The 25,277-nt window shown below is 40.1% G+C and overlaps 2 protein-coding genes across 11 annotated transcripts in view; one reads left to right on the top strand and one right to left on the bottom strand.

Annotated features, from left to right (window-relative positions):
- Positions 1–25,277, bottom strand: part of ANKRD6 (ankyrin repeat domain 6) — a 165,567-nt gene that overhangs the window by 11,302 nt on the left and 128,988 nt on the right. For 7 of the 10 annotated variants that reach the window (XM_075126573.1, XM_048845018.2, XM_048845019.2 and 4 more), the window contains 5 exons: positions 18,045–18,143; positions 9,343–9,441; positions 6,145–6,243; positions 2,861–2,959; positions 814–912 (listed from right to left, as the gene is read on the bottom strand). In XM_075126573.1, the coding sequence (XP_074982674.1) occupies positions 814–912; positions 2,861–2,959; positions 6,145–6,243; positions 9,343–9,441; positions 18,045–18,143 (495 nt within the window). Of the gene's footprint in view, positions 1–813; positions 913–2,860; positions 2,960–6,144; positions 6,244–9,342; positions 9,442–14,761; positions 15,101–18,044; positions 18,144–25,277 lie in introns of all 10 variants that reach the window. The other 3 variants (XM_048845017.2, XM_075126572.1, XM_048845023.2) reach the window with 2 other exon arrangements.
- Positions 1–25,277, top strand: part of LYRM2 (LYR motif containing 2) — a 55,364-nt gene that overhangs the window by 23,488 nt on the left and 6,599 nt on the right. The gene's annotated exons all lie outside the window — the stretch shown is intronic.

Below are 25,277 nucleotides of genomic sequence, written 5' to 3'. Positions count from 1 at the left end.
ATAAGTATGATCCTGCACTATGCCTATACGGAAAGTGTCTCAGTAACATTAGTTTGTAAAGTACCATATAAATTATTTTTCTTAGCAGATTTAGTACATTTTTTTAAATGCACTAATCCATTCTGTTGTACCACCCAGCTAAGCTGTTCAGTTGGGGCAGCATTTGCTTGTTTCTCCTGTAAAATAAACCTGGATGGTTAATCCTCATGTAGCTTAATCATTCCGTTGTACTTAACACAAGTTTTCCTTGAATTTTCCATGTTTTTGCTTCCCACTAAAGCAATAAGGACTGGACAAATAGAGAATATACTACAAAATGTTAATAAAAATGTAATTTATGTAGCATCATAAATCGCCTTACAAACATTAATCAGTTCTGCCTCTCTACACTTCTGTGAGGCAGGTAATATTATGATCCCTCCTTTACCGGGGAGTAAACTGAGGCACAAAGAGGTGAAGTGTCTTGCCCAGTGTGATCACACCTAGTGATCACAATCTGCTCTAACCACCAGTTCACTCCTGTTTCCCATTTAAAAAAAAAACCAGAAATATATTTCTATATAGCATAATAAATAGAAAATGTTATAAATTAGAAATGTAAATGCAGCAACATGTTCTGAAATGATAACAAACCACAGGCACCCCATTTCTTTAAGGCTATTCTTAGAAGCCCAGGTATCTTTAGATTACAGTGAAATGAACATTAAAAGGGAGTATTTACAGTGGGCCCCATATGTGATCAATGGTCCCTCATTTCAGTTATTAGCCTTATAAAAAGGGTGCCTGGCTGCAGTGAATAGTTCATGCACTGACCTGGTTCTTTTCATGGACAGAACAGAAAGCACTGAGGAGTACCCTAATGATGGGCAAGTGATTATAACGAGCAGCAACGTGCAAACAGGTATCTCCTGCCTGCAAACAGAAATAAAGCTCTAAGCATGTAGTCACAATAGAAAAGCTAATGCTTGTCAGGGTGTTTGGGGATGAAGTAAGCTATTTAACACTGAACTGGAGATGTGGTGAATGACATAGAAGCATCTTTATTTAATTGTTTTTTGGGATCAAATGGCTTAGCTGCTTTATATTTTTACCTCTGAATTTGTATGGAAAGCCAGTGAAACCAAGCAACTGTTTCTGTTATTGTACAATGGGGAAGTGCAGAGGATGTATCTCAAGGAAGCTATGGACTAGATTTTCAGCTGGTATAAACTGTCATAGCTCCATTGAGGTTCTGGCCCTATGTTCCTTATATATAGCCAGCACTGTTAACTTCTTCTTAGCATATGTGCAATATGCCTCAGGTGGCATGTGACCAGGATTCATCACCGAATTTGGTCCACTGGTTGAATCATTAGCTTCTCTGGCTCAGGCTGGGTACTGATGGGGAGTGCGACATAAATGCTGATCCACTCCCCCCAGCACTGTTAACTTGGAAAGGGTATTGACTGCCCTAGACCTTCAACACATCTCAAGCATTACACCATTATCAACCTGAAACAAATGGGGAAAACATTTGCTTCAAACAATGCTAAAATTACTTAGTAGAGGAAGTGGATGGAGAGGTGGTGGAGAAATTATGCCTGGTAGGAGGGGTCAGGAAGTAGCATATCCTAGGGACTTTTTTGAAAAGCCAGTTCTAATACACCACATGCTATTTGGTAAAGAATGAATAATCATGGCTGGAAAGATTTAGCAATATCCAGAGCGCGGGTGTGAATTCCAGTCAAGGCAAGGAAATGCCCCTTTCTATTTCTGTGTTGCCTTTTTATTGCATGTGTGCTAGATGAGTTGGTTGGTTCTACTGAAATCAAAACTAATGTGAACTTTTTATAGTATCTCAACATAATTAAAATGGGACTCGTATGACCTTCTACAACAGGGTCACCAATATAGACACACACAATTCACAAAGTTCTTGGACATGGGCTGGAAATTCTATAATGAATGCAAAACGCAAGGCCTCAAGCAGTTAGAGTACAGTGCTCTTTTGCAAGCTTTGCTATGTTTAAACTCAGGTATATCTGGCTCCAATTTTTGTTTTGTTTTGTTCCTGTTTTATGCCAGATCCCCAATAAAGGGAGGAAAGCAGTTTGAAAATTCAAAACCAAGTGAAGTTCTTTGGTTTGATAGATGAGCCCCTCCCAAGGAGTGTCTCTGAAGAATTTCCTTGGACTCTTACAGAACCCTCTAAAGATTTCCACTTTTCAAACACAGGGGAGGACTCCACCTGCAGACTTCTATTACAGTATTCGGGTGGGGCAAAGAGGATGGATCTAGACTATTCTCAGTGGTAGCGGATGACAGGACAAGGAGTAATGGTCTCAAGTTGCAGTGGGGGAGATTTAGATTGGATATTAGAAAAAACTTTTTCACTAGGAGGGTGGTGAAACACTGGAATGCGTTACCTAGGGAGGTGGTGGAATCTCCTTCCTTAGAAGTTTTTAAGGTCAGGCTTGACAAAGCCCTGGCTGGGATGATTTAATTGGGGATCGGTCCTGCTTTGAGCAGGGGGTTGGACTAGATGACCTCCTGAGGTCCCTTCCAACCCTGATATTCTATGATTCTCTGTCTTAAAAATGAGCAACCAAGGATAGCTTGCGTTCAGGTGCATGTAACAGCAGAAAACAATGCATACATCTTTAATTTTTCTGTCCCCCTCCCACTTCAAAACGGTTATAAGTAACACCTTCATTAGTCTTATCACAAAACATTTTTAAACCCCACTGTTTAGTCACTTAGTTGTTATTTTCCTCCCAGCCCTCATAACAAACAGAAAGGCAAAGTTTGATATTTTGAAAGCTGTATTTCCACAAGCTGAAGAAGAATAATCATTTTAAAAAATTTATTTTTTTAAGCTTACATTATTTTTGAGATCTGCCTGAGATCCTCCAAGTAACAAAACACGAGTACTTTGGGAATGGCTATTTTGGCAGGCCAAGTGCAGAGGTGTGTTACCTGCCTTAGGAAAGAGACAGAAAAATACAAAAGCCATCTTTAGAAAATGGACATAAGTCAAAAAACAAAGCAAGCAAACACTACCACCCCATCTCAATAAACGTGTGTCTCATTGAAGGTCTCCACATTTGTGCTCTGACAAAACAAAGGTGGAAGTGAATTCTAGACCCCGGGATCCCTCATGGAATGCCCGGCTCTCCTGTTTACACCTGGAGGGGCTGTCAGCTCACATATGCATATATGTGCGTGTTTGTGGGCACAGTGTGAGTAAATATGCACATGGTTACATTTGTCTTATAAATGTAATTCCTGTTTCTTTGCACAAAGAAACATGCTGCTCCATGGCTTTGTACTTTCATTCCTGAATGAAAGTATGTTTGAATTCCTGTGGTCTGTTAGGTAATCAAGGGTCAAAGCTATTTCCAGTCTATTAGGGTAGTTATGGAAATCAGCACATGTATAGATAATGGGGGCAGAGTGATGGTTTTAGGCTGTAGAGAGCTTGTATATTTACAATGCATGAAAGTCTTCAGGCAGAAATAGGAAAAGAACTTGGTGAGTTACTAAGGGTCCAGAGAAAAGCAAAGATGAGTTTTGTTACAGGTGGAAGTTCACATGTGGAAAAGTTTGTGTGTTTATTCTTCTGAAGGGCTGAGGGGTTTTGTTGGCCTGAGAGTTTAGGGCTTGTCTACACCAGTGAGGCAGGATTATTTTATACTAACTGCAATTTTTTGCTTGTTTTTTCAATAAAATGGGCTCTGTCCACATGACACAATTCTTCTTTCAAATTAACTGGCCAGTTAGTGTAAATTGGACAATCCACTTTGAAAATGGCTTGAGTTCATTTTGAAGTAAGTTAGTGCAGAAGAAGGTTTGCGTGGACACATCTGCATTCTAGATTAATTTTTCAGTCCCTCCGATGGTATCCCTGACTGCATTGTTTCACTCCATGCTGGCTGACAGCAGTTTGAAAATGGGCTGACTTGCAAAAGACATGAACCATGGGAGATGAGGAAAGGAATCCTGGAAATCTGCTGCTGTGAACCCCAAGTCACAGAATTCTAGTGGCTTCAGGTAGGGTATCCTATAGTGCACCATCAGAAAAATCCCAGAATACATAGAGACCAGCAGCGGGGAAAAGCACCATGGGATACCTGCCTGATATGTTGAGAGCTTATTTCAAAAGAAGTCAGTGCTGCGTGTGCACACTGATTAAGAGGGAAGTATGTAGTAAAAGCTGTATGGATACAATTATTTCGGAATAGTTATTCCACAGCTGTTAATGTGCACAAACTTAATCCACACACACATGTAGACAAGTCCTTAGAATATTTGTTTTGTTGATCTTTGTCGTTGAGCCTGCAATAGGTTTGCTTGGATCTGAAAATGTGATCAGCTCAAGTAAAAGGGTTTTAGGCATTATCAGGCTCCCTGCTTCTTTTTCATTCTCCTCCCAATTATCCTCCTTTTCATGTCTCACCTACTGCTCAAACACCAGTCATCGCTTGCACATTTTGAATTGGAAGAACTCTTAGAGGAGTCTTAAGTCTTTGATTCAACATTACTGTGTAGTGCAGTTCTGAATACAAGTCTCTGAACTGTAGCAGGCATTACAGATTTTTTTTTCTCTGAACAAAGTTAAATGAAGAGATTTTTTCCCTTGGGTTATTCTCTGAAGAGCCTGTACAGTTCTTTCATTATTATCTGTTAGAAGTGTAAATTCGAGCAGCAAGGCAGAGAAATGAGGCTGCAGCACTTTGGTAGAAATTCACAAAAATTACAGAGGAAGCACAGGGAACTTAGAGCTCAAAGAGTGGACCTGGCTCCTGCTCCTACTGAATGGCAAAACTCCCATTGACTTTAGTGACAGGAACTGGACTCAAGTTGTACTGATTTGGAAAAAGACACCTCTGATTTCCCAGCCTCCTAAATATGACCGGAAAGCTACAGACTGTTCACGGATGTAAAAACGCTAGTACTGATCTCACAGAATAATGTTTGCCATAATGATGCATCCAATGAAGTGAGCTGTAGCTCACGAAAGCTTATGCTCAAATAAATTGGTTAGTCTCTAAGGTGCCACAAGTACTCCTTTTCTTTTTGCGAATACAGACTAACACGGCTGTTACTCTGAAACCATTCATTGTATAGTTTAGTTTTACCAACTGTAGTTCTTTTGAACTGTTGGCTTATTTCATAGTTTTATAGACATGTTTACTGAAATTGTATGGAACGTTTTTTAAAGGAAAATTACGAGGTAAAATAAGATTTCAGAGTAGCAGCCGTGTTAATCTGTATTCGCAAAAAGAAAAGGAGGACTTGTGGCACCAAGTATAGAAGCTCTACATTCCTGTTGCCTGTAACAACACATAGTGATGTCCATGAAATCTGACTGCTCAACTGGCTGAACATTCCCAACCTTAATTTAGCATATATTGCCCCTTGCTGGTTTTCAGATTATTCCATTAACCTTTTGACTAGTGAGTGGGGAAAAAAATCTCCCAAGGGTATTTCATTTTGATCTTAGCAAAATTGTTTATGTCACGGTATATTGCACCAATTTATGATATAATTTTACAGTCCTCACTTGGTACTCTATGTTTGTGTTATAAAATATCTTGTTTGCAGTTCTGGTGGGTCATATATTCAGTTCTCCTGAATTGCTCATAAGATATTATAATAGAAAGAGAGACACACTTGGAGTTCCTCACAAATTTTTAACAAGACTAAATCCTGGTACATTAATGGAAACATTGTAACAAAAGATATACGGTTTTCCTTGTTTTGTGGTTTATGCATTCATTTGACTGTAACTTCTGATAAATTGGATTTTAATGCTATTTCCCTATTAGTTCAATTAATATTCATTTTAATCATGCCCATCACAATGAATCCACTCAATATAAATTAGGACACAGCAGAGGTTTCTCTAAGAATTCCAGTGTTCTTCAGCCATAATTAATGTATCATTCAAAGGATTACTGAGCTCCTCCTGTTTCAGCTGTCACAATACAAAATTTCCTCATGGTTGCAGTGGAATCATCCAGGCATAATTAATTCAAAGAGAATGAGAAATCCCACGAGGAACTAGACCACCACCTGTTGAGAAATGCCATTACCAGAGATCACCACCAATGAGAAACAGCCATTTTACATCGGAACTGAAAGCTCTTTCTACATGCATCTCACCTTGTTTCTGGCAAGAACATTAGCGCCTGCTTTAACGAGCAGTTTGGCAGACTGACTGAATCCATGCCAACATGCTTCATGAAGCGCTGTATTCCCATCCTGAAGAGCACACACACAAGAGCAGCAGTTTAGGGTGTTGTGTCCACACATACAGGAATGTTACATTCAGAATGTAAGTGCTGTACCCCTCTTTGGGCATTAAAAATCATTTCCCTTTTCTTGCTATCTAATTCTGTTTGGGGATAGGCATATGTATGCTAGACCTAGGCTTAAACAACTTCCATGGGCATCCTCCTACTTTCAACCCTCCCTGCCTCTACTTCACCAACCTCTGAGTTCCTAACCAAGCATAACATTATACTGACATGTGTGGAGTATGTGCTCCATTGCTTTTCTTTGTTGGCATCCTTTCGTCTGCAAGAGATGGTGGGAATTGCAGCCTATGATGTAGATGGTTTCCTTTTCAACAGTTAGAATTAGACCTGTTCATGTGTTTGTGATTGACTTGTCTTCCAGTGGCTGTCGCAGAAAGACTATAAGCCCTAAAGATAGTAACAGCTAATCAAGAATTGTCCTTTAGTGACCTGTATTTGGAACAAAAGGTGATGGGAATTCTCTATGAAGTTCCATACAGTGTGATTTAACTGATGACTGTGGTGGTGTTTATATAGAATCATAGAAATGCTGGGCTGGAAGGGACCTTGAGACGTTCTCTAGTCCAACCCACTACACTGAGACAGGACCAAGAAAGCCTAGACCATCCCTGACAGGTTGTGCAATCTGTTAAAAGCCTTCAATGATGGAAATTACACAACCTCCCTTGGAAGCCTGTTCCAGCACTTTGTAGTTAGAACGTTTTTCCTAATATCTAAGCTAAATCATCCTTGCTGCATACTAAGTCCATTACTTCTTGTCCTCCCTTCAGTGCAGACTGAGAACAATTGATCACCTTCATTTCTATACCAGCCCTTAAAATATCTGAAGACTGTTATTAGGTCCCCCCCTCAGTCTTTTCTCAAGGCTAAACATGCCCAGTTTTTTTAACCTTTCCTCATAGGTCAGGTTGCTAAACCTTTTATCATTTTTCTTGTTCTCTAGATTCTCTCCAGTTTGTCCACATCTTTCTTAAAGTATGGCACACAGTACTCCACATGAGGCCTCACCAGTGCTGAGTAGAGTAGGACTGTTATCTCCCATGTCTTACATACAACACTCTTGTTAATACACCCTAGAATGATTTTAGCCTCTTTTTTGCAACTGCATCACACTGTTGACTCATATTGAATTTGTGATCCACTGTAACCCCCTAGGTCCTTTTCAGGCAGTACTGCTGCTTAGCCAGTTATTCCCCATTTTGTAGTTGTTTTTCATTCTTATGTGTAGTACTTTGCACTTGTCTTTATTTAATTTAATCTTGTTGAATTCAGACCAATTCTCCAATTTGTCAAGGTTGTTTTCAATTCTAATCCTCTGCTCCAAAATGCTTTCTACCCCTCCCATCTTGGTCTCATCTGCAGATTTTATAAGCACACTCTCTCCTTCATTATTCAAGACATTAATGAAAATATTGATTAGTACCAGACCCAGAACAGGCCCCTATGCACCCCAATAGATACACTCTCCCAGTCTGACAGCAAACCAGATAACTGTTCCTTAAACCCTATTATCCTCTATCCTTTGCTTTCAAATTGGTTAACAATTTTTTTCAGTATCTTTCCAGGTATCAAAGCTAGGCTGACTGGTCTGTAATTCCTTGGGTCCTCTTTGTTTCCCTTTTAAATGCTAGGGGAACTTAGGTACTATGTTTCCTCTTCTCCAGTCCTCTGGGACCTCAGATGTCCTCCATGAGTTCTCAAAGATAATCGCTAGTGGTTCTGAGATTGCCTCAGCTATTTCCTTAAGTACCTTAGGATGAATTTCATCAGGCCTGCTGACTTGAATATATACAATTTATCTAAATATTCTTTAACCCATTCTTTCCCTATTTTGGCTTGCTTTCCTTCCCCATACGTACATGGCAACGGGTTTTTACACTGTGCATAGTTGAGAAATGCAGTGAATTCTCACCAGGGCACATACATTTGTGCCACAGGACTGAAGGCAAAAAATAAGATCTGGGGGTGAAAAGGGTATCCAAATACCATCCCGGAGAGGGGTAAGGGTCCTATCAGACTTTTTGCTTTCATTTTGGTGCTGGGTCTGCAGACACCAAGGAAGTTCAAGGGCTGGGGAGAAGACTCTCCTGAAACCTCATACAGGTGGCTAGTAAAGCAAACCCCATAGAAGGCTTTTGCTTTATAGTTTTGGATGTCTCCCTCTGCCTAGAACTCAGCTTCTGACCTAAGCAGAGAAAGAGAGAGAGAATGTGTGTGTGTCTGAGTGTGTGGTTAGTAGATACTGGCTTTTATGAATAGCCTTATCTAAAATGTGGATTAAATAAAATCTGAAGTAGAATATGAGCTTTCACGTATAGACCTACTTAGCTCATGTTTTCTCTACAGTCCAAAGCACTTCCTAGAGAATCAATATTGCAGCACTACCCTATGTATTGTTGCCCCCAGGGTACTATTTAACTTGATTCTCTATCTGATTAGTCTAGAAATATATTGGGAGTCAACTTGACGGGGTAGTGGTACATTATGTTGCTAAGCAACCAGCACTTTTTATTGCCCTGTCTGGCCACATATATATTACTTAGTTGGGCAGAAGCATCTCTGATTATATCAGGTAAATGACTTCCAGTTGCAAATGACAAAGAAATGATTCCCTCCCTAACTAATGATACCTCTGAAGAGGTATCAACATGGTTCCTTCACAGACATTCAGTTCGTATCTTTGCTTAACAAACAGCACTGCTCAGCCTCCACTGAACTAAGTTTTCTTAGTAGCACTACACGCTGCCTCACTAGCTGGCTGATTCCCAATGTTTCCTTTGAAGCCTGTGGTCTTTATCATATTGCCAACAATCAGCATCATGAGGAGAAAGTCAGACTCCTGGCTCAGAGATGATCTACTTATGTCAAATGTAAGTAAAACAGGAGTATATTTCCAAAGGGAAGTGGGGTTTCTTATCTGCATAATTGCTATTAAATTCAAATTAAATGGTTTACTCCAGAGTATAAATTCTAAACAGCATATTCCAAAGAATGATAATATTACAGTCTAGTGCAGTTATTATCCAACAGGTCTTCTCATTACCTTGTCTTGTCTGTCCAAAGCGCAACCCTCTTGAATGAGAGTTGCTATTACATCTGTATTTCCTACAACAGTAGCTCGGTGCAAGGCTGTCTGATCACCCTGTAAAAAGAAGCAATTTATTTTAATCAGTGCCTGTCCCATCTAATTTTGAATCCATATAAATATACACATACACATACTTTATACAGATATCATACACACATTCCATATACTGTAACTATATTTACATCACACATACCATTCAAATACTGGCTGTTGTTGAAAGCAATACCAATAAACTACAATCATCAAGGTTTCCAAGAGTAATGGAACCATTATATGGTTTACTATTGCAGACTAACAGTTTAGTATCTTTAATTCCTGAAAACACCTACAGCTCATTGTTACAACTTCTCACCAGAAGACTATCCCAGATGCAATATGGGGGTTACTTAGCACCTAGTTTAAAAATTATTACAGCATTACTAGATAGCCAGTTTAACATTAATTTTGGTTCCATACTTCCAAGGACCAACAATATCTAGGGAAGAAAAGGGCATAGAATTAAGATCTCTTAGTTGTATCTCATTACATCAGTCTTACAAGATCTTATCTTTGTGCTGGTTTGTTCATTCTCTGCAGCTATTTTGAGTCTGTGGTGCTGAAACAAATTCCATGATCTCAGCCACACAGTGAGAGAGAAAAGACGTTCCACAGTACCATACAGGAGACCTGGTTCTGATTACCAGTCAGAGCCTTTCGCTTCCCAGACTGGGAATCCTGTACAGTCCAGCTCACCTACATGGTGTTTGCCAAAATAAATGAATAGAAGAAATGTGGAATGTGTACAGAAAAGGAAAGTCTGGAGACAGCGAGAAGTAATAATCACAAAAATGACTTGTCTGATACAATCAGTAACCAGATAATGACAAACTATAATAAAACACTAAAAAGTGAAGATTGCCATGTTTTTGTCATACTTGACTGCAAGTATTTAGATCCAGATAACTGAATATAATTGGGGTAGTTGAATAATTGAATAGTTTGCTCCCGTACAGAGGGTGCTAGACAACTGGCAGGTGAGTTATAAATTGTTCTTAAGGGGGCTGTTTTTTTCTAGTGAGATTGAAGACATTATTAATTTTTACAGCAGTATTGCCAACCCTAAGCATTCAAAAATGCCGCCAATAAATGATGAAATTGGTTTAAAATCATGAGGCTGATTTTTAAAATAATACATTTTGGGTTAATTGTATTTCTTTTCTGTGTTTTGTGCCTTCAGGGCTCATGTTTTCAAGCTTTTCTCCACTACTGTGAAAGCTAGAATTTTTTTTAAACAAAAGCTAAGATTCTCATATATTTACATGGCTCCAGGATCTGAGACCTTAAGAAAAACACCAAGTATTGCAAGAGTTGGTAATACTGAGTATTTTAAATATGTCTGAACTCTTCCATATTTCCTTAAATTAAAGCCAAAATAAAAAAAAAAGTAATCAAAAACCCCTAAACTGAAATAACCCTAAGAGACTATATCTCATTACAATTTTATGGGTCATGTATTTATTGACAACTATTATTATGCGGCAACCACATGTTCAGGGTCTAACTGACTGCCACATTTGTGATCGGAAAGGAATTTTCCCAAGGTCAGATTGGCAAAGACCCTGGGGGTTTTCGCCTTCCTCTGCAGCATGGGGAATGGATCACTTGCTGGTTTGAACTAGAGTAAATGGTGAATTCTCTGTAACTTGGTCTTTAAGTCAAGATTTGAGGACTTCAGTAACTCAGCCAGAGATTATGGGTCTATTTCAGGAGTGGGTGGGTGAGGTTCTGTGGCCTGCAATGTGCAGGTGGTCAGACTAGATGATCATGATGGTCCCTTCTGGCCTTGAAGGCTGTGAGAAGATCCAACAATGTCACAGCATTCTAGGCTGCCACCGATATTGCTAATGCAGCATAATATTAGCTTGAGTAGTATGAATGATGCACAGACCAGTTTATTCTATCATTAAAATAGAAAGAAATTCATCATTTACTATTGCTATGACACATTTACAAGGCCCAAACTGTGAAAGACATGATAATAAAGTATACAGTGAAGTATATAGTGAAACAGCATTTGCCTTAAAGGTCTGAAACATTCTGTGTGACAGAGTTCAAATGGGAGACAAGAATGGAGTGGACCCATTGTAGCTTTAAATAAGGATCTTCTCATAGTGCTAACTCAATTCATTTTTGTTGTTACATTATTTTTTCTTATTTCTCTTCTGACCCAATTAAAGTAATTGCAGTTAATTAAACAGACATTTAACTTACTGGCTTTTGGGAGATAACAGCTACTCCTGTGAACATTTCACTTTAATTAAAAAGAAACCAATAGCTGAAAAGCAGATAAGCTCACTTTTCACGGCTGCAGCAGCTGATCCAGCTTGGGACCAAGCCATTCTCCAAGCACCCCACTCTGCCACCAGGCAACATGGGCCAGCTTGCTTAGATTGTCTCCAGGTAGTGAAAGCATTCTCCAAACACAGAGTGCTCACTGATTGAAGGTTGGATCACGGAAATGTAAGTGCCACGTGTGCTCAGATTTGAATTAAGCTGTGTTACCACTTTGATCCTAATCATATTCTACTCAAAGGCACAAAGAGACTAATTTTACTCAAAGGTTCTCAGTCATTTGCAGGACCCTTGATATTATAGAAGACTTTTCTCCTTAAGTTATAGAGCACCTAAAAGATATATATATTATACTGAATACATATATTGTTTTAACCTGCCTTTCCCCCCATTTGTAGAATTCTAGTGAAACTATTTTGTCTTTTAGGACAAAGCTAATATCAGGATGCCTTTATGTGGTCAACTGAAAATTTTTGTTTGGTTGCTTTTATTTTGTGCATCAGCTTCTCTCTGCAAGTGCAGAGTCTGAGCTTTCAAAGCAGTGTAATCACTGACTCACATTTCTCTTTCTGCATTTACATTTTTCACATTGCCTATCTCTTTCTTTTATTAAAAAATATCTCGTCTCCAAAGAGCACTTGCCCGAGCCCTGTCTTTAACAGTGAGCATTCTAGAATGCGTGACAGGATACTGTTCTGGAAATTGTTAGAAAAACAATACCTATAGTGCATATTGATTTTGTAGACAATCAGTTAAGTGTATAAATCTGAAGCAAACACTTTATGATCTTGTTTATAAGTGACTTGCTTACAAGGGACAGTTTGCAGACTGCAAGATCAGTAAAAATGAAAAAAAGAGAATTATAGTGCTGTTGTACAGGTGCGACCTTTACCACGATGATGGAGGAGATTTGCCTGAACTGAAACATTTAGGAGCTAGATTCACAAGGGGACTGAGCATTGTACCACCTAAGGCCTGGTCTACACCTAAAAATTATATTGACCTTTCTACATTACTCAGGGCTGTGAAAAATTTCACACTCTGTGTGACATCGGTCAACCTATACCTGTAGGTGCAGGTAGGTCAGAGGAACAATTCTTCCATTAACCTAGCTACTGCCTCTCAGAGAGGTGGATTAACTACATCAATGGAGAAATCCCTTCTGACAGTGTAGGAAACATCTACATTACAGTGCTACAATAGCACATCATAGCTGTGCCGCTTTTGCATAGACATGGCCTAACTTTTAGGCATCTTGCCATAGGGGCCCCAGAACAGGGGGGGCCAAGAGGCCATGGCCTTCCCACTTTTGAAAGTGGACGGATGGGCCTGGCCCCCTGCTCCTCCTCTTCCCCCTGAGGCCCTGCCCAGGCTGGAAGCTGGAGCCTGGCTTGGGTCAGAGGCACAGGGAGCCTGGGCAGCTGTGGACCCTCCACCTGCCTGGGATGGGGGGGGGGGCCCGAAAGCAGCCGCTGGCCCATGTCCCCACTCCTTGGGCCCCTGCCCAGGGCAGGTGGAGGGTCCGCGGCTCCCCAAAGCTGCCCGGGTGACTCTTACTATGGCCCAGCTGTGACTCTTCAGCTCCTGAGGCCTTGCCCCCAGGTCAGAAGCCAGAGCCGGGTCAGGCTAAGAGCTGCGCTGGCAGCTGTGGACCCTCCATGTGCCCTGGATGGGGGGCCTGGGAGCAGGGAAACGGGCCAGGGGCTGCTCTCAGGCCCCTTCACCCAGGGCAAGTGGAGGGGCCCGGGCTCCCTGACCCAGCTTCTGCTTAGCTGGTGGATGGGGTATCAGGGGAAAGAGGAGGGGCGGGGGCAGGGCCATGGAGAGGGTGGGGCCTCATGGCCCCCTCTCGCTTTTAGGAAGAATCCATCACCCCTGCCTCATTTCCTAGTAGAATTCATAACCTTGAGTTTGGGACCCAGGCTCCCTATACAATGCAAGAGGAGAGTTAGGCACCTAAGAATGGGATTCAGAACAGCCAGCATGCTGAGAGGTTTGTGAATTCACCTAGTTTGTGAATCCCACTGGTGCTTCAGCATGATCTAATCAAGGCACTTCACTTCTTCCATTATCTACCAGAACCCCAACAGTCACATTCTCTTCTTTACTGCTTCCATCAATGCTATCATCTCCTGTAAGGGTGAAAGATTGGATACTCCTTCCAATCTCACTTGTTGCCTCCTCCCACCACTCTATCTTGCTGTTTACACCATTCACTGCCCAAGTTGGTCAAATTATTTGTTGTGAACAAAATATCCTGCCCCAGGAGTGTTGAATTAAAAAAAAAAAAAAATCAATAGAAAGATAATTATCTTCACTTCTGAGACAAAACTGCTAAGTTTGGAAAATTTTAACCTTTGAAATCAAAGAGTGAACGGCAATGTTTCTTTAGCATATTGCTAATTAAAATCGGAAGGTTTAAAATAGGGAAAATTATATCAGTAAGAGTACAGTACTCCGAATAGCATCTGAATATTTCAATATTCTAAAGTAGTTGAATCAACCATTCATGGCTTTCAAGCATTTGATGTGAACTTACTATTCTCTTCTCCCTTGCTAAACAGAGAGAATCATCATGAAATCACAATAATAAGCATATTACTCTTGGACAATAGTGATAAAAGGCCAGCAGAAATGATCAAGGCAAGAAAGTATAAACATAACTAAAGGAAATTAAAAAGTCAGTTATTGGAACTACAGAAGGCATTTTGCATATTTACATTTTGGTTGAAATAATTTTAAACTTTGGGTTATGGCCCATTTGTGTTAGTTTCTTCAACTTAGATTTTCACATGGGACTCCCAGAAGTAAAATTTCATTTTTTTTTTAAATGACATACTTTCCATTGAGATAGTCAGAAAGCTTTCAGTGGGATGTCAAACGAGGGGTAGATAATTTTATGCAAAGCATCAAGAATGAAACCCAGCCATGCAACCATGCACCATTTTAGGAACTCTAACATGCCAAACTGCCAATCCAAGATTTTACATGCAGCCATGTCAGAGGGAAGCTCAAGGCAAGATTGATGCACAAGATTTCTAACCTCCTTCTCTCTTTCTGATCTTCTAGGTTCCTTTCTAGCCTTTCTCCTCTGGTTTTTCTCATCTTTTTCTTCCTTGATTCCTTTCACCAGGGCAACTTTCTCCTTGACTATTTCTGAAGTATGTGCTGTATGAATACTCATTGACCAATCAGAGTTTGCATTAGCATTCCAGTAAGAGTTTGCAGGATTGGCAGGGAGAAGGAAAGAATTAGTTCCTGGAGTTGCATACTCTACAGAGCTGGTTTCCACAGGTTGAAATTCATAATAATCCCACTCCAGGCCACTGGAGGTCATTCTTCAACTAATTCTCATGTCTCTTAGTGTTTTAAAGTACTTCATCTGCATAACATGAAGTTAGTATTTTAGTCTCTCCACAACATTTAGAATTATCCTCTTCTATTCGCCATGCGGCAGATGGAAAGTTAGTCCTTGCATTTATGAATTAGCTATAGATATTCAACTCAAAATTAAAATTTTGTTATTGGATTACCCCTGTCTTTTTAAAAAATGAAATAGAACATGGATCCGATTTTTAAAGTTGCAGGAGGATAATTTGCACATGTAATCACAATAATTCTGCATAAAAATGGAAAATTAGACATTTTAAAAAATATTTTTTAAATAAATTATCTGATTATTTCCCCAATGTATAATTTAAAAATCTGGACCCAACTGCATATTTATGAATAATATTAACGAAATGGATGTTAATAGACAATATTTGATGCTGAAATCCATCAATGCCAACAGAATAAAGGGTTTCTTCCTCAGTTTCTGACACTCAGTAACAGTGACTGAAAAGCAATAGAAGCATCTCTGTGTGATGCATGTAAAAAGTGTGCAAATATGGATTGTAAAACAGGAATTTATAGGCAGGAGTCTTTTTTTACCATCTGAAAGCAAAACAGACATATTTTAGCTAACACATTTCATCTCAGGCAGTCCTGTGATAATCCCCAAGTTGGGAGTTTTATTCTCCTTCCCTCTTTTCCCTAAGAAACAAATCAAAACGGCACTTCTCAGAATGTGCAACAATTCTTGATGCTCTCATTATATCCAGAGGAGATATCCAGTATAATATAAGGGGATCCAAAAATGGAATTCAATTCTATGAACATAGGCTTTACAACATAACCACATTTCTAGTTTGTTATTAAAATTAGTTACAGTGCTTGGTACAGCAACACACTGTGGTGAACTAGGACTTGGAGAAAGTTACAGGAAAAGTGAATGAACTGAATATATCTGCAGAGGAGTAAGACTCACTCTTTGGCTGATGTAATGATAAATTCCGATTTACAATTTTCCCAGCATGCCTACTTTTATCAGTTTCTTCAGAATGCAATGTTAGATGTACATATAGCACAGATTTTGTGATAACAGCATTCAAAAAATGCAAGTCCCACTGAGAAAATAGTTCATTTTCTTTTTTCCCCCCAAAAATCCCACCTGGTAAACAAATAATTGGCATAACTTGGATTCTCAGAGTAGTTACTTTACTTACAGGAAAGCTGACTGTACTTATATACTTTCTGTAATTTTGTTATAACAACAATACTCTGCACTTACTGTGCACATCACCATTCATGGGGAGGATCTAAAAACACTTGACAAATATGAATTAATCAAGCCTCCCTATACATCCGTATAGCAGGTATTAGCCCTATTTTACAGAGATGCAAACTGTAGCAATGAGAGGTTAGGAAATGGAATTACTGACTCAAGAGCAACTCCCTTAGTACAAGAGCGGTTGCAGAAAAATCAAGGTTACAAGCCTACCAGAGACTATCCTAAGTTTCACTGTCAAGTGACAGCTGGAAATAGAACCCAGCTGTTTAATAGTGAGATTTTTGAAGATATTTAGGCACCTAAAGATTCAAATAGGTGCGTAGCGGGAGTTTCAAAAGCACCCAATGGGAATTAGAGGCACCTAGGTGCTTTTGAAAAAAATCACACTAGGTACCTATCTGCATATTCAGGCACCTAACACCTTTAAATATCTGGCCCTTAATGCCTAGTCCTGAATTCTAAGCACCATAGCACATGGCCTTGCTGACCACTAAATAGTGACCTAAATAGTGCAACTATGCGGACATCACTCAGGTCAGGTCTACACTACACACTTACTTCAGTATAACCACATTGATCAGGGGTATGAAAAATCCACACCCCGAGCAACATGGTTACGCTGACATTAAATTCCGCCCTCCCCCGCACCCTGTAGATAGCACTATGTCAGTGGGAGAGATTCCCTCACCGATGTAGCTACTGCCTCTCATAGAGGTGGAGTAACTAAACTGATAGGAAAGCTCTCTCCCATCAGCTTAGAGCATCTTCATCAAAGTGCTGCAGCATTTGTAGAATAGACCTCTTGGGTCAGAGACACAAGTAACAATGTTAAGACTCCTGGGAGCAGGGTCATTACTCCAATCCTGAGTTGGAGCACCACAGAAGAAATTAGAGGCAAAATTACAGTCTGTGAACGGGAGTCAACAATGAATCTGGACAAATTTATTTCAATCTGTTAAAAACAATTCAGCCTAACTCCTTGTTTGTTAGATAATGCAAATTGATAATGCAAATAATTCCAATGTCTCATCATCTAAGCAACGTTTTCTCTAGCATTCATCTCTAGCATTATCACTGTTTTTATAGAAAAACTGAGAAATACCAATGATTTACTTTTTGAAAACTATCATTTGCTAATTGTAAGGATGATCACAAATAACTTACACTATTCATTTATCATCCCAGGTTATGAGACACAGGGAATAACTCATACCGCAAGCATTACACTGGTAGCCAATTTGCTGTGGTACTGTACAGTACTTCAAGCCAATTGCTCATTTTCCTATGCTCTCTGGAGAAGAGCTTCTGCCTTTTGAAGTCCTCTCTGTTGCAAATATTTCTGGCAGATTATATCACGTAAAGTGTTTCAATGGGACTCCCGTGTGACACAAATGAGCTCATATTTCCATGTATGTACCAAATGGCAGGCAACATCCTCTATTGCTACTCACTCAGGCCTGGAGTAGAAAGGCATCTTTTAATGCTCTGCTACAGCTTGAAAGTAAGGACCAAGCTACTCATCTAAAACTCTAAATTTTACTATGACTCTGATACAGTTTTACTTGTTATGCTTCAAAGTTAGAATAGGTGGGAGACTGATTCTGTTCTAATTTCATCCCCACCTTTAAGAAGCAAAACTCTAGCTCTGTTCAGAATTTGAATCATTGATTGGAAGAGCAGGCCCCTTGGTAGAACAGTGGTTGCATCTACTTACATCATCCTGAATGTCCAGGTCACAGCCTGCCTTCAGCAAAATCTGCACAACACGGAGATGCCCCTTATAGGCAGCAAGATGTAGAGGGGTACGGCCATGCTGTGAATGAAGAGAAAATACTGATTTTTGTAGATCACTGGTTAATACATAGTGTTCATTAAAACTTACGCCCGGCATTTCTTTTCTTCATATTGGTCTGTCCACACCTCTGTCTGGGAAGCCTACTGTTTAAAGCTGCAAACTACTATAAACCTTTACATGTTCATTTTATAACAGGACTTCCCTTATTGTGTGTGTGTGTGTTGCAACTGCCTACTTCCTCTCCTGCTTTCTGCTTCATTTGGATTTATTGGCACCAGCCTTGAGACAACACCTTGTTGCAATAATATAAGTCTACAATAAACTTTTTTTTTTTTTTTTTTGCTTCTTGCAAACTCTGATCCAGCTCTGCATTACAATTCTACAGTAGAACTTAATCAGTTTTTTGCTTCTGTCTTTTCCACTGGACAACCATTGAGGACTTTCAATTCCACTACTAACACATCCCCTTAAACACCCTTCCAAAAACACACAGTATGGCAAATGTGCTATAAATCATTATAAAGACAGTGGTAAAGTCTTGCAAAAGAAATAAGCACTAGAAGACTGATGTTTATGTCAGCAGCTCCCCTTTGAAAGAATGACAGATATGTCACATCTAGTGTTGCCACCTTTCTAATGACTGTAACTAGACCCCTGAGGCCCTGTCCCTGCCCTGCCTCTTCCCTTGAGGCCTCATTCCTTCTCCACCTCTTCCCCCAAGGCCCCACCCCTGCATGCCATGTGCCACCACGAGCCACACAAGCAGCCTGGTCCTGGAGGCAGGGATGGCTGCTGCTGCTACACTGTCTCCTTCCTTCTGCTTAGGGTTGCCACAGATTAAAAAAATGGACATTGTGGCTTGTCCAATGGCACCCGGACACACAAGCAGAAATCTGAACTGCCTGATTGAAAATCGGATGGGTGGCAACCCTAGTCACGACAAGTAACTCGAGTTAACATATGTGATAGCCAATCCCTTACTGCCTATAAACTAGGAACAAATGTCTCAGTCTTTCAGATATCACTTATTTTACTACCTTACTAATCCCTAACCCATATAATCAGTGTTTAACACAGTATCTATCAGAAGCCAATCCACAGTTCAACTGGGGTCAGGTCCCTTGATGGCTACACGGAACAGGAAAGTTTTAATTAGGAAGATGCAGAAATGATGTACAGTTTCCGGGGATAGGAGAAAAGGAAAGTAAGAGCTGACTTTAAAATAAGATTTTTTTTAATTAGGAAAATAGCTTTTCCCAGTAAGTGGGTAATAAAAGTCTACATTAAAATGACAAGAGAGGAACGTTGTTCAGTTTTAATTGCACCCAACTGGATTATCATTTGACAGACTTTAAAATGAGAACACGACAGAAAAAATGGGAGCAGCTGCTGCTCCTAAGGAAGGCACTGGGATATGTGTTTTAAAAGAAGGTTCAAAGTGAAATCATACATTAATAGGTTCATCAGTACAATAAAGAAGAGCGAAAATAACGAAAAAGAAAAGGAGTACTTGTGGCGTACTCCTTTTCTTTTTGCAAATACAGACTAACACGGCTGCTACTCTGAAACCTGAAAATAAGGAAGTTTGCTAAGATTGTAACCCTAATAAATTAAATTAGAAAATATCAGCATAAAAGGAATTGAGTGTGTAAGTAAAATAATTAGTGTCAGGAATGTGAGGAGTAAGTGAAAGACCTTAAAGAACTGTAAAACAAGAATGTTGGAAGACTGTCCAACATACGTTTTATTTCATCACAATTCCAAAAGACAAGTAATTAACAACCCAATCATGTACTAGACCACCCACTCTTCCACTGAGAATCACAATTCCTCCACCCAAAAGCCACCAGTAGTTAATAAGTACAAACTGATGTTTTAGCCTGGCCTGGATATTCTTTTTTTCAGGAATCCATCAGGTTTATTTTACTGTGACGGAGCAGATTAAACTGCACTGGTAAATCTAGCAACAGAAGAAGTGAACACTTCTAGCACTGAGTGACTACTGGTGGCCTTCAGTAACTGGAAAGGAATAAGCCAACGATTAATCATTATTTATTATTTGTATTGACGTAATGCCTACAAGTCCTAGTCATGGACCACAGTCCAATTGTGCTAGGTCCTGTACAAACAGAACAAAAAGGGAGTTCCTACCTCAAGGATCTTACAATCTAAGTACATTCTTGGGGTTAGTAAGAAACTTCCCCAATGGGAATGTTACTCCATGTAACTGAAACATTGGTTGGAGGCAGGATACTTTACTAGATGCACCATTGGTCTGGTCTGGTCTGGTATGACAATTCCTATGTTCCTAAGAAGGTGGTTAAGGCCTTGGAAACAGCCTCCATGTAATGAAAAAAGTTGAAACCTTCTTCTCCCACAGAACTGCTGGAGGGAGAACCCAATCGCAAATTAATTAGTTAATGATTATACAGCACTTCAAAGATGTGGAGAGTGCTAGTTAATTGTTATTTCCCCTTTTTAAACTCAAACGAAGGAAAAGTTCATACCCACTCCGGAACTCAAATATTTCAAAGTGCAAATGTTTTCTCTGGTATTTTTCCCCAAATAAAAGTGAATGGCTCATTCCCATCCAGTACATTTTGGTTTCACAGCTCTGAAGCTTTGAACACAGCTTGATTTCTTCTTTCACAGTCTGCCTTTGAAAGCACTTGAGGTGCTTAGGCAAACTCAGTAAACAAAACAGCCACAAAAAAAAAGTCAGTGAGAACACTGCCATAAATTTAAAAACTCCACAAACAAAAAAGTTGTAGCTTTGTTTAAACAATGAATAACCTGCTGCTTTTACAAGTCCAACCTGATCTAAAGACGGCCTTTATTAAGACTGTAGGTAAAGTAATGGCTGGCCCTACTGCCTGGAGTACATTTCCTTTTATTACAGCTTGGAGGAGATCCAGAGCTTAGTGTCGGTTTCAGGTAACTTAATAGCAAAAGAAATAAGAGAGTCTCTAGGCAACATAAAAAAAAGGCCAGATTGACAAATGATTCTGGGGCATGAATTGAATGCTTCGATTATGAATATGGATTCAAACAAGTTTAGGCTTATAGGTTCTTTCTCCATTACTTAATTACAATAAATAAATCACATAATCAGTTGTCTCACTTCCCAGTAAGCTACTGATATATCACAATAACATTTTATTGTAGTCTGTGCATGGAGTGGAACAAAAGCCTGCTTGAAGCCAGCTCACAAGGGAGAGAGCAGGGCTAACTATGTGAATATGTTCGGGGGGGGAACTTCCTGATACGATAACCATCTCCAACCAGTGCAACAATGCTGGGGTGCAGCCAAAGATATTTTGTTAAAAATAAACTCTGAAAGGAAGATGAAGCATTTATTTTAATGCGAGATGTTTACCCCTTGGATCATTTCCCTCACTCAGCGTACCTCCCCCCCCCACACACACAGCACACACATACCTCTATGCGTTATCTGAAGACCTGTGAAACGTACAAATACAACTCAGGAAATTCACATTGGGGGGCATGCCATTGTTAAACTGTCCACTGTGCACACGTACTGTGACATATTATGGTACGTGCTGCATCATTCAATGACCTCAGGCATATAAAATATAGTGGCTCCAAAGATTATACTAATCTTTAGGATACTAGCTAATCCCTAGGGCCCACGTTCCTCCCTGGTGTAACTCCATTGACTTTACTGGGGATGTATTTGGTCTCAGGTTTTTAACTCTTTGGACTAGCTAGTTTCTTACTGTTTGGAAGTGGACAATGCAGGAAAGGGAGAGGGGATCTCAGGCTGCTGGGAGGTCGAACAAATCACAACTTTTAGGACAGTAAGTCTGTCTGCCTGGGGCTTTTCTGAAGTATGCAGAATATGCAGTCCTGATTTACCCTGTCTCCCCTACCAGTTACCTCTCCCATCGTCTTCTCCCTCTCTGTATTCCTGCCTCATCTCCCCCCTTACCTGTTCTTGACTCCTTTGTCAGGCTGCAACTAAGGAGTAAGGTGGTCAGATCAGGAGCTGAGGCACACACATGGGAAAACTGGCATGGAGCCAACTAGCAGCGTGACACCAGGCAGGTGGGGCTGGCAGATCAGAGGAAGCAAAAGAATCGCTTATGGTTGGTTGTAGGCCTGCAGTGCCTGATAGGGAAGGCTAGTTCCAGTGCTGGGAGATACTCATGTCCTTCATGCTCTAGGCCTAAGGAAGCAAGTTCAGGGCAACTTAAAATGTCGCAGTTTTTTCCTGGGTGTCTGGCTGATGAGTCTTGCCCACATGCTCAGGGTTTAGCTGATTGCCATATTTGAGATTGGGAAGGAATTTTCCTCCAGGGCACACTGGCAGAGGCCCTGGGAGTTTTTTGCCTTCCTTTGCAGCGTGGGGCATGGGTCACTTGCTGGAGGATTCTCTGCACCTTGAAGTCTTTAAACCACGATTTGAGGACTTCAGTAGCTCAGACATAAGTTAGGGGTTTGTTACAAGGGTGGGTGGGTGAGATTCTTTGGCCTGCGTTGTGCAGGAGGTCAGATTAGATGATCATAATGATCCCTTCTGATCTTAAAGTCTATGATTCTCTGATTCTATGTCCTTGCTTTGGTTCATCTGTGTCACTAATGTACGATACATACCACATAACTTTGTGCATTTCATTTCCAGTACCAGCAACCCCTAACATTTGAATATCATGAACGAGGCCCCAAAAACTCCTGAGATTAACTTAAAATTCGTAAGGTTTACAAATAATAAATTTGGAGTTCTTTTTATTTGCATGATGGCTTTTCAACTTTTAGCGTTCATGTTTCCAAGCTTATCTCTGCAACTTTGAGGGCTAGAAACATTTTTTTTAATGAAAGCAGAAATTCTAGTGTTTCCATATGACTTCAGTGCCCAAAGTTTTAAGAAAAATACCAGATATCATGTGTCTCATGATAAAAACTGATACTCATGATAAAAAGTTGGAAACTGCATCTCCTTTTTATACCCAATGGCATTAAAACTGGAGGTGCAGAAGGGAGTTGGGAGATCTAGCAATGGTACAACCTGGAGAATTAAGAAAACTGAGTTTAGGTCCAGAGATCAAGCTCATGCTCCTTAGGCCAGCAGAGTCTGGGGCTATGTGGAAAAAAAACTCTCAGCAAACTCAGTGTGGGAGAGAGCTTGGGAGTCACTCTCCAGCAGCCCCTCTCTGGCTAACACAAGTAGCAGGGCTGACAGACTTTGGGGAGAGAGTTATCCAGCCCTATTCACTGGATAAAAGGTTAATGCCATGTCTGCAGACCCTGGCAGCAATAGAGATGTGCTTGCATGGTTCTGTTCTGGTCTTCTACAATTCCATGTCAGAATGGTGGCACTAGAGTGCCAGCTGTAATGGGGGGTACTGACAACACAATCTCACTTGGCTCAAATTTGTATTTTTTTCTTTTTAAAAGGGTGCACCCTACCCACAATGCTTGGGGAGAGAGGGGTAAGAAGATGAGTCTCCCTTTTGAAAGTAGTGTGTCTTTCCTCCCGCAGCATCATTTGCCATCCTCCACCATGACACCAGAGAAGGTCTTGTGTGAAGGCATATATGGGTGCTAGTGAAGGTGGAAATACAAGCTAACAACAGGCTTTCACAGCAGCTCACTGCAAGGAAGGCTTGGTCATGGAGGTGATTGTGAAAACAGACACAGGCTTTTTAATATGCAGATCACTGACCTAATAGTTTTTAAACAGCTCACAAATATTTAATATGATAGATAGATAATTTCAAATCCGATTACTAATGCTGGCTTGATAAACTTTGGAGTTGTCATGGTCTACGATGCAGATATGAACTGGGGACTTTAACAACTTAGATTAATGAGCCAATAAAATGGTTTGTTATATGTGTGTAGGAACTTTTATTCAAATGTGAATTGTTGCCTCAGGTGGCCACAAGTCATGTAAATCCTCCTTAGCTGCTAGTTTATTGACCAAATAATTCCTAAAAGTACTGATTTTTATTTTATTTTGGTACCTTTCTAGCTTAATAATAGAGCATTATTTTCAAGATCTGTTAATAATGTGTGCTCAAGATGAAACCTTGTTGACAGCTCTATGTCTATCATACTATATGAAGTGTCACCAATGACAGACTAGCCATAATGCAACGAGTTCCAGGATTTAAAAAAAAAAAAATCAGTGAGTTAGCTACAAAGCAAAATGATTATAACCATTCCATTATGCAATTCAATTTTATAGATATGATTTTAACTTTACGATCTGCAGAAAAGCTATGCTCTGTTTTACCTGAAAAATATACTTTATAAACCCAAGATACTGGAGAGTTATGTCAAAATAGACTGCACTATGCTAGCAGTGCCTCTCGTCAATCTGGTTTGGGTAAAACAGATAAATTACACACGTGTTTAATACTACACACATTTTTCCTTTGTCACATTTATTCTCACTATTAAGTTCAATGAGACCATCTGGAACATGTTCTGCAGTCCCCGTGAATCCCAGTATCAAACTACACATTACATTGTGATGAGCGACAAAGCAAACACTGTCCTGCTTTGTCTCAGGGCTTGTCTTCATTACCAGGGTAAGTCAATCTAAGTTACGCTACTCCAGCTATCTGCTTAATGTAGCTGGAGTAGATATAACTTAGGTCGACTTACCCCAGTGTCTTCACTGCACTGCACTGACAGGAGACACTCTCTGGTTGACTTACCTTACTCTTCTCGGGGCTCATCTTCACCACTGGGAGATAGATGCTGCTGCAATCAATGCAGCAGAGGTCGATTTAGCCGGTCTAGTCAAGACCCACTAAATCGATGGCAGAGCACTCTCCGGTCGACCCGCTAAATCTACTCCTGCTGCAGCGTCAATCTCCCTGTAGTGAAGACAAGCCCTCACTGTGCTTACCTCCTGGAATTGCCTCTTGGGTGAGTCTTCCTCATTTTAACAGAATGATTATTAAGTTTAGCAGATTTCTCCTGTGATGTTTTGTCAAACAGAGAATGACAACAACAAAAAAGCATTTGTAACCAGGGTCCTAGTGAGGAGCCAGCTGTGGTCACTCAATTAGGGTGAACTGCAAAGAATAGGGCAGACAATTTCCAAAAAGCTGGTGGATATTCCAATACTTAGATTTACCAAGTCAGCATTAAAACAGCTTCTTTATTACCTCACTGGTTACT

Source organism: Caretta caretta, chromosome 3 (assembly GCF_965140235.1).
Source record: "Caretta caretta isolate rCarCar2 chromosome 3, rCarCar1.hap1, whole genome shotgun sequence".
NCBI lineage: Eukaryota > Metazoa > Chordata > Testudines > Cheloniidae > Caretta > Caretta caretta.
This window is presented reverse-complemented; position numbering and strand designations above follow the sequence as displayed.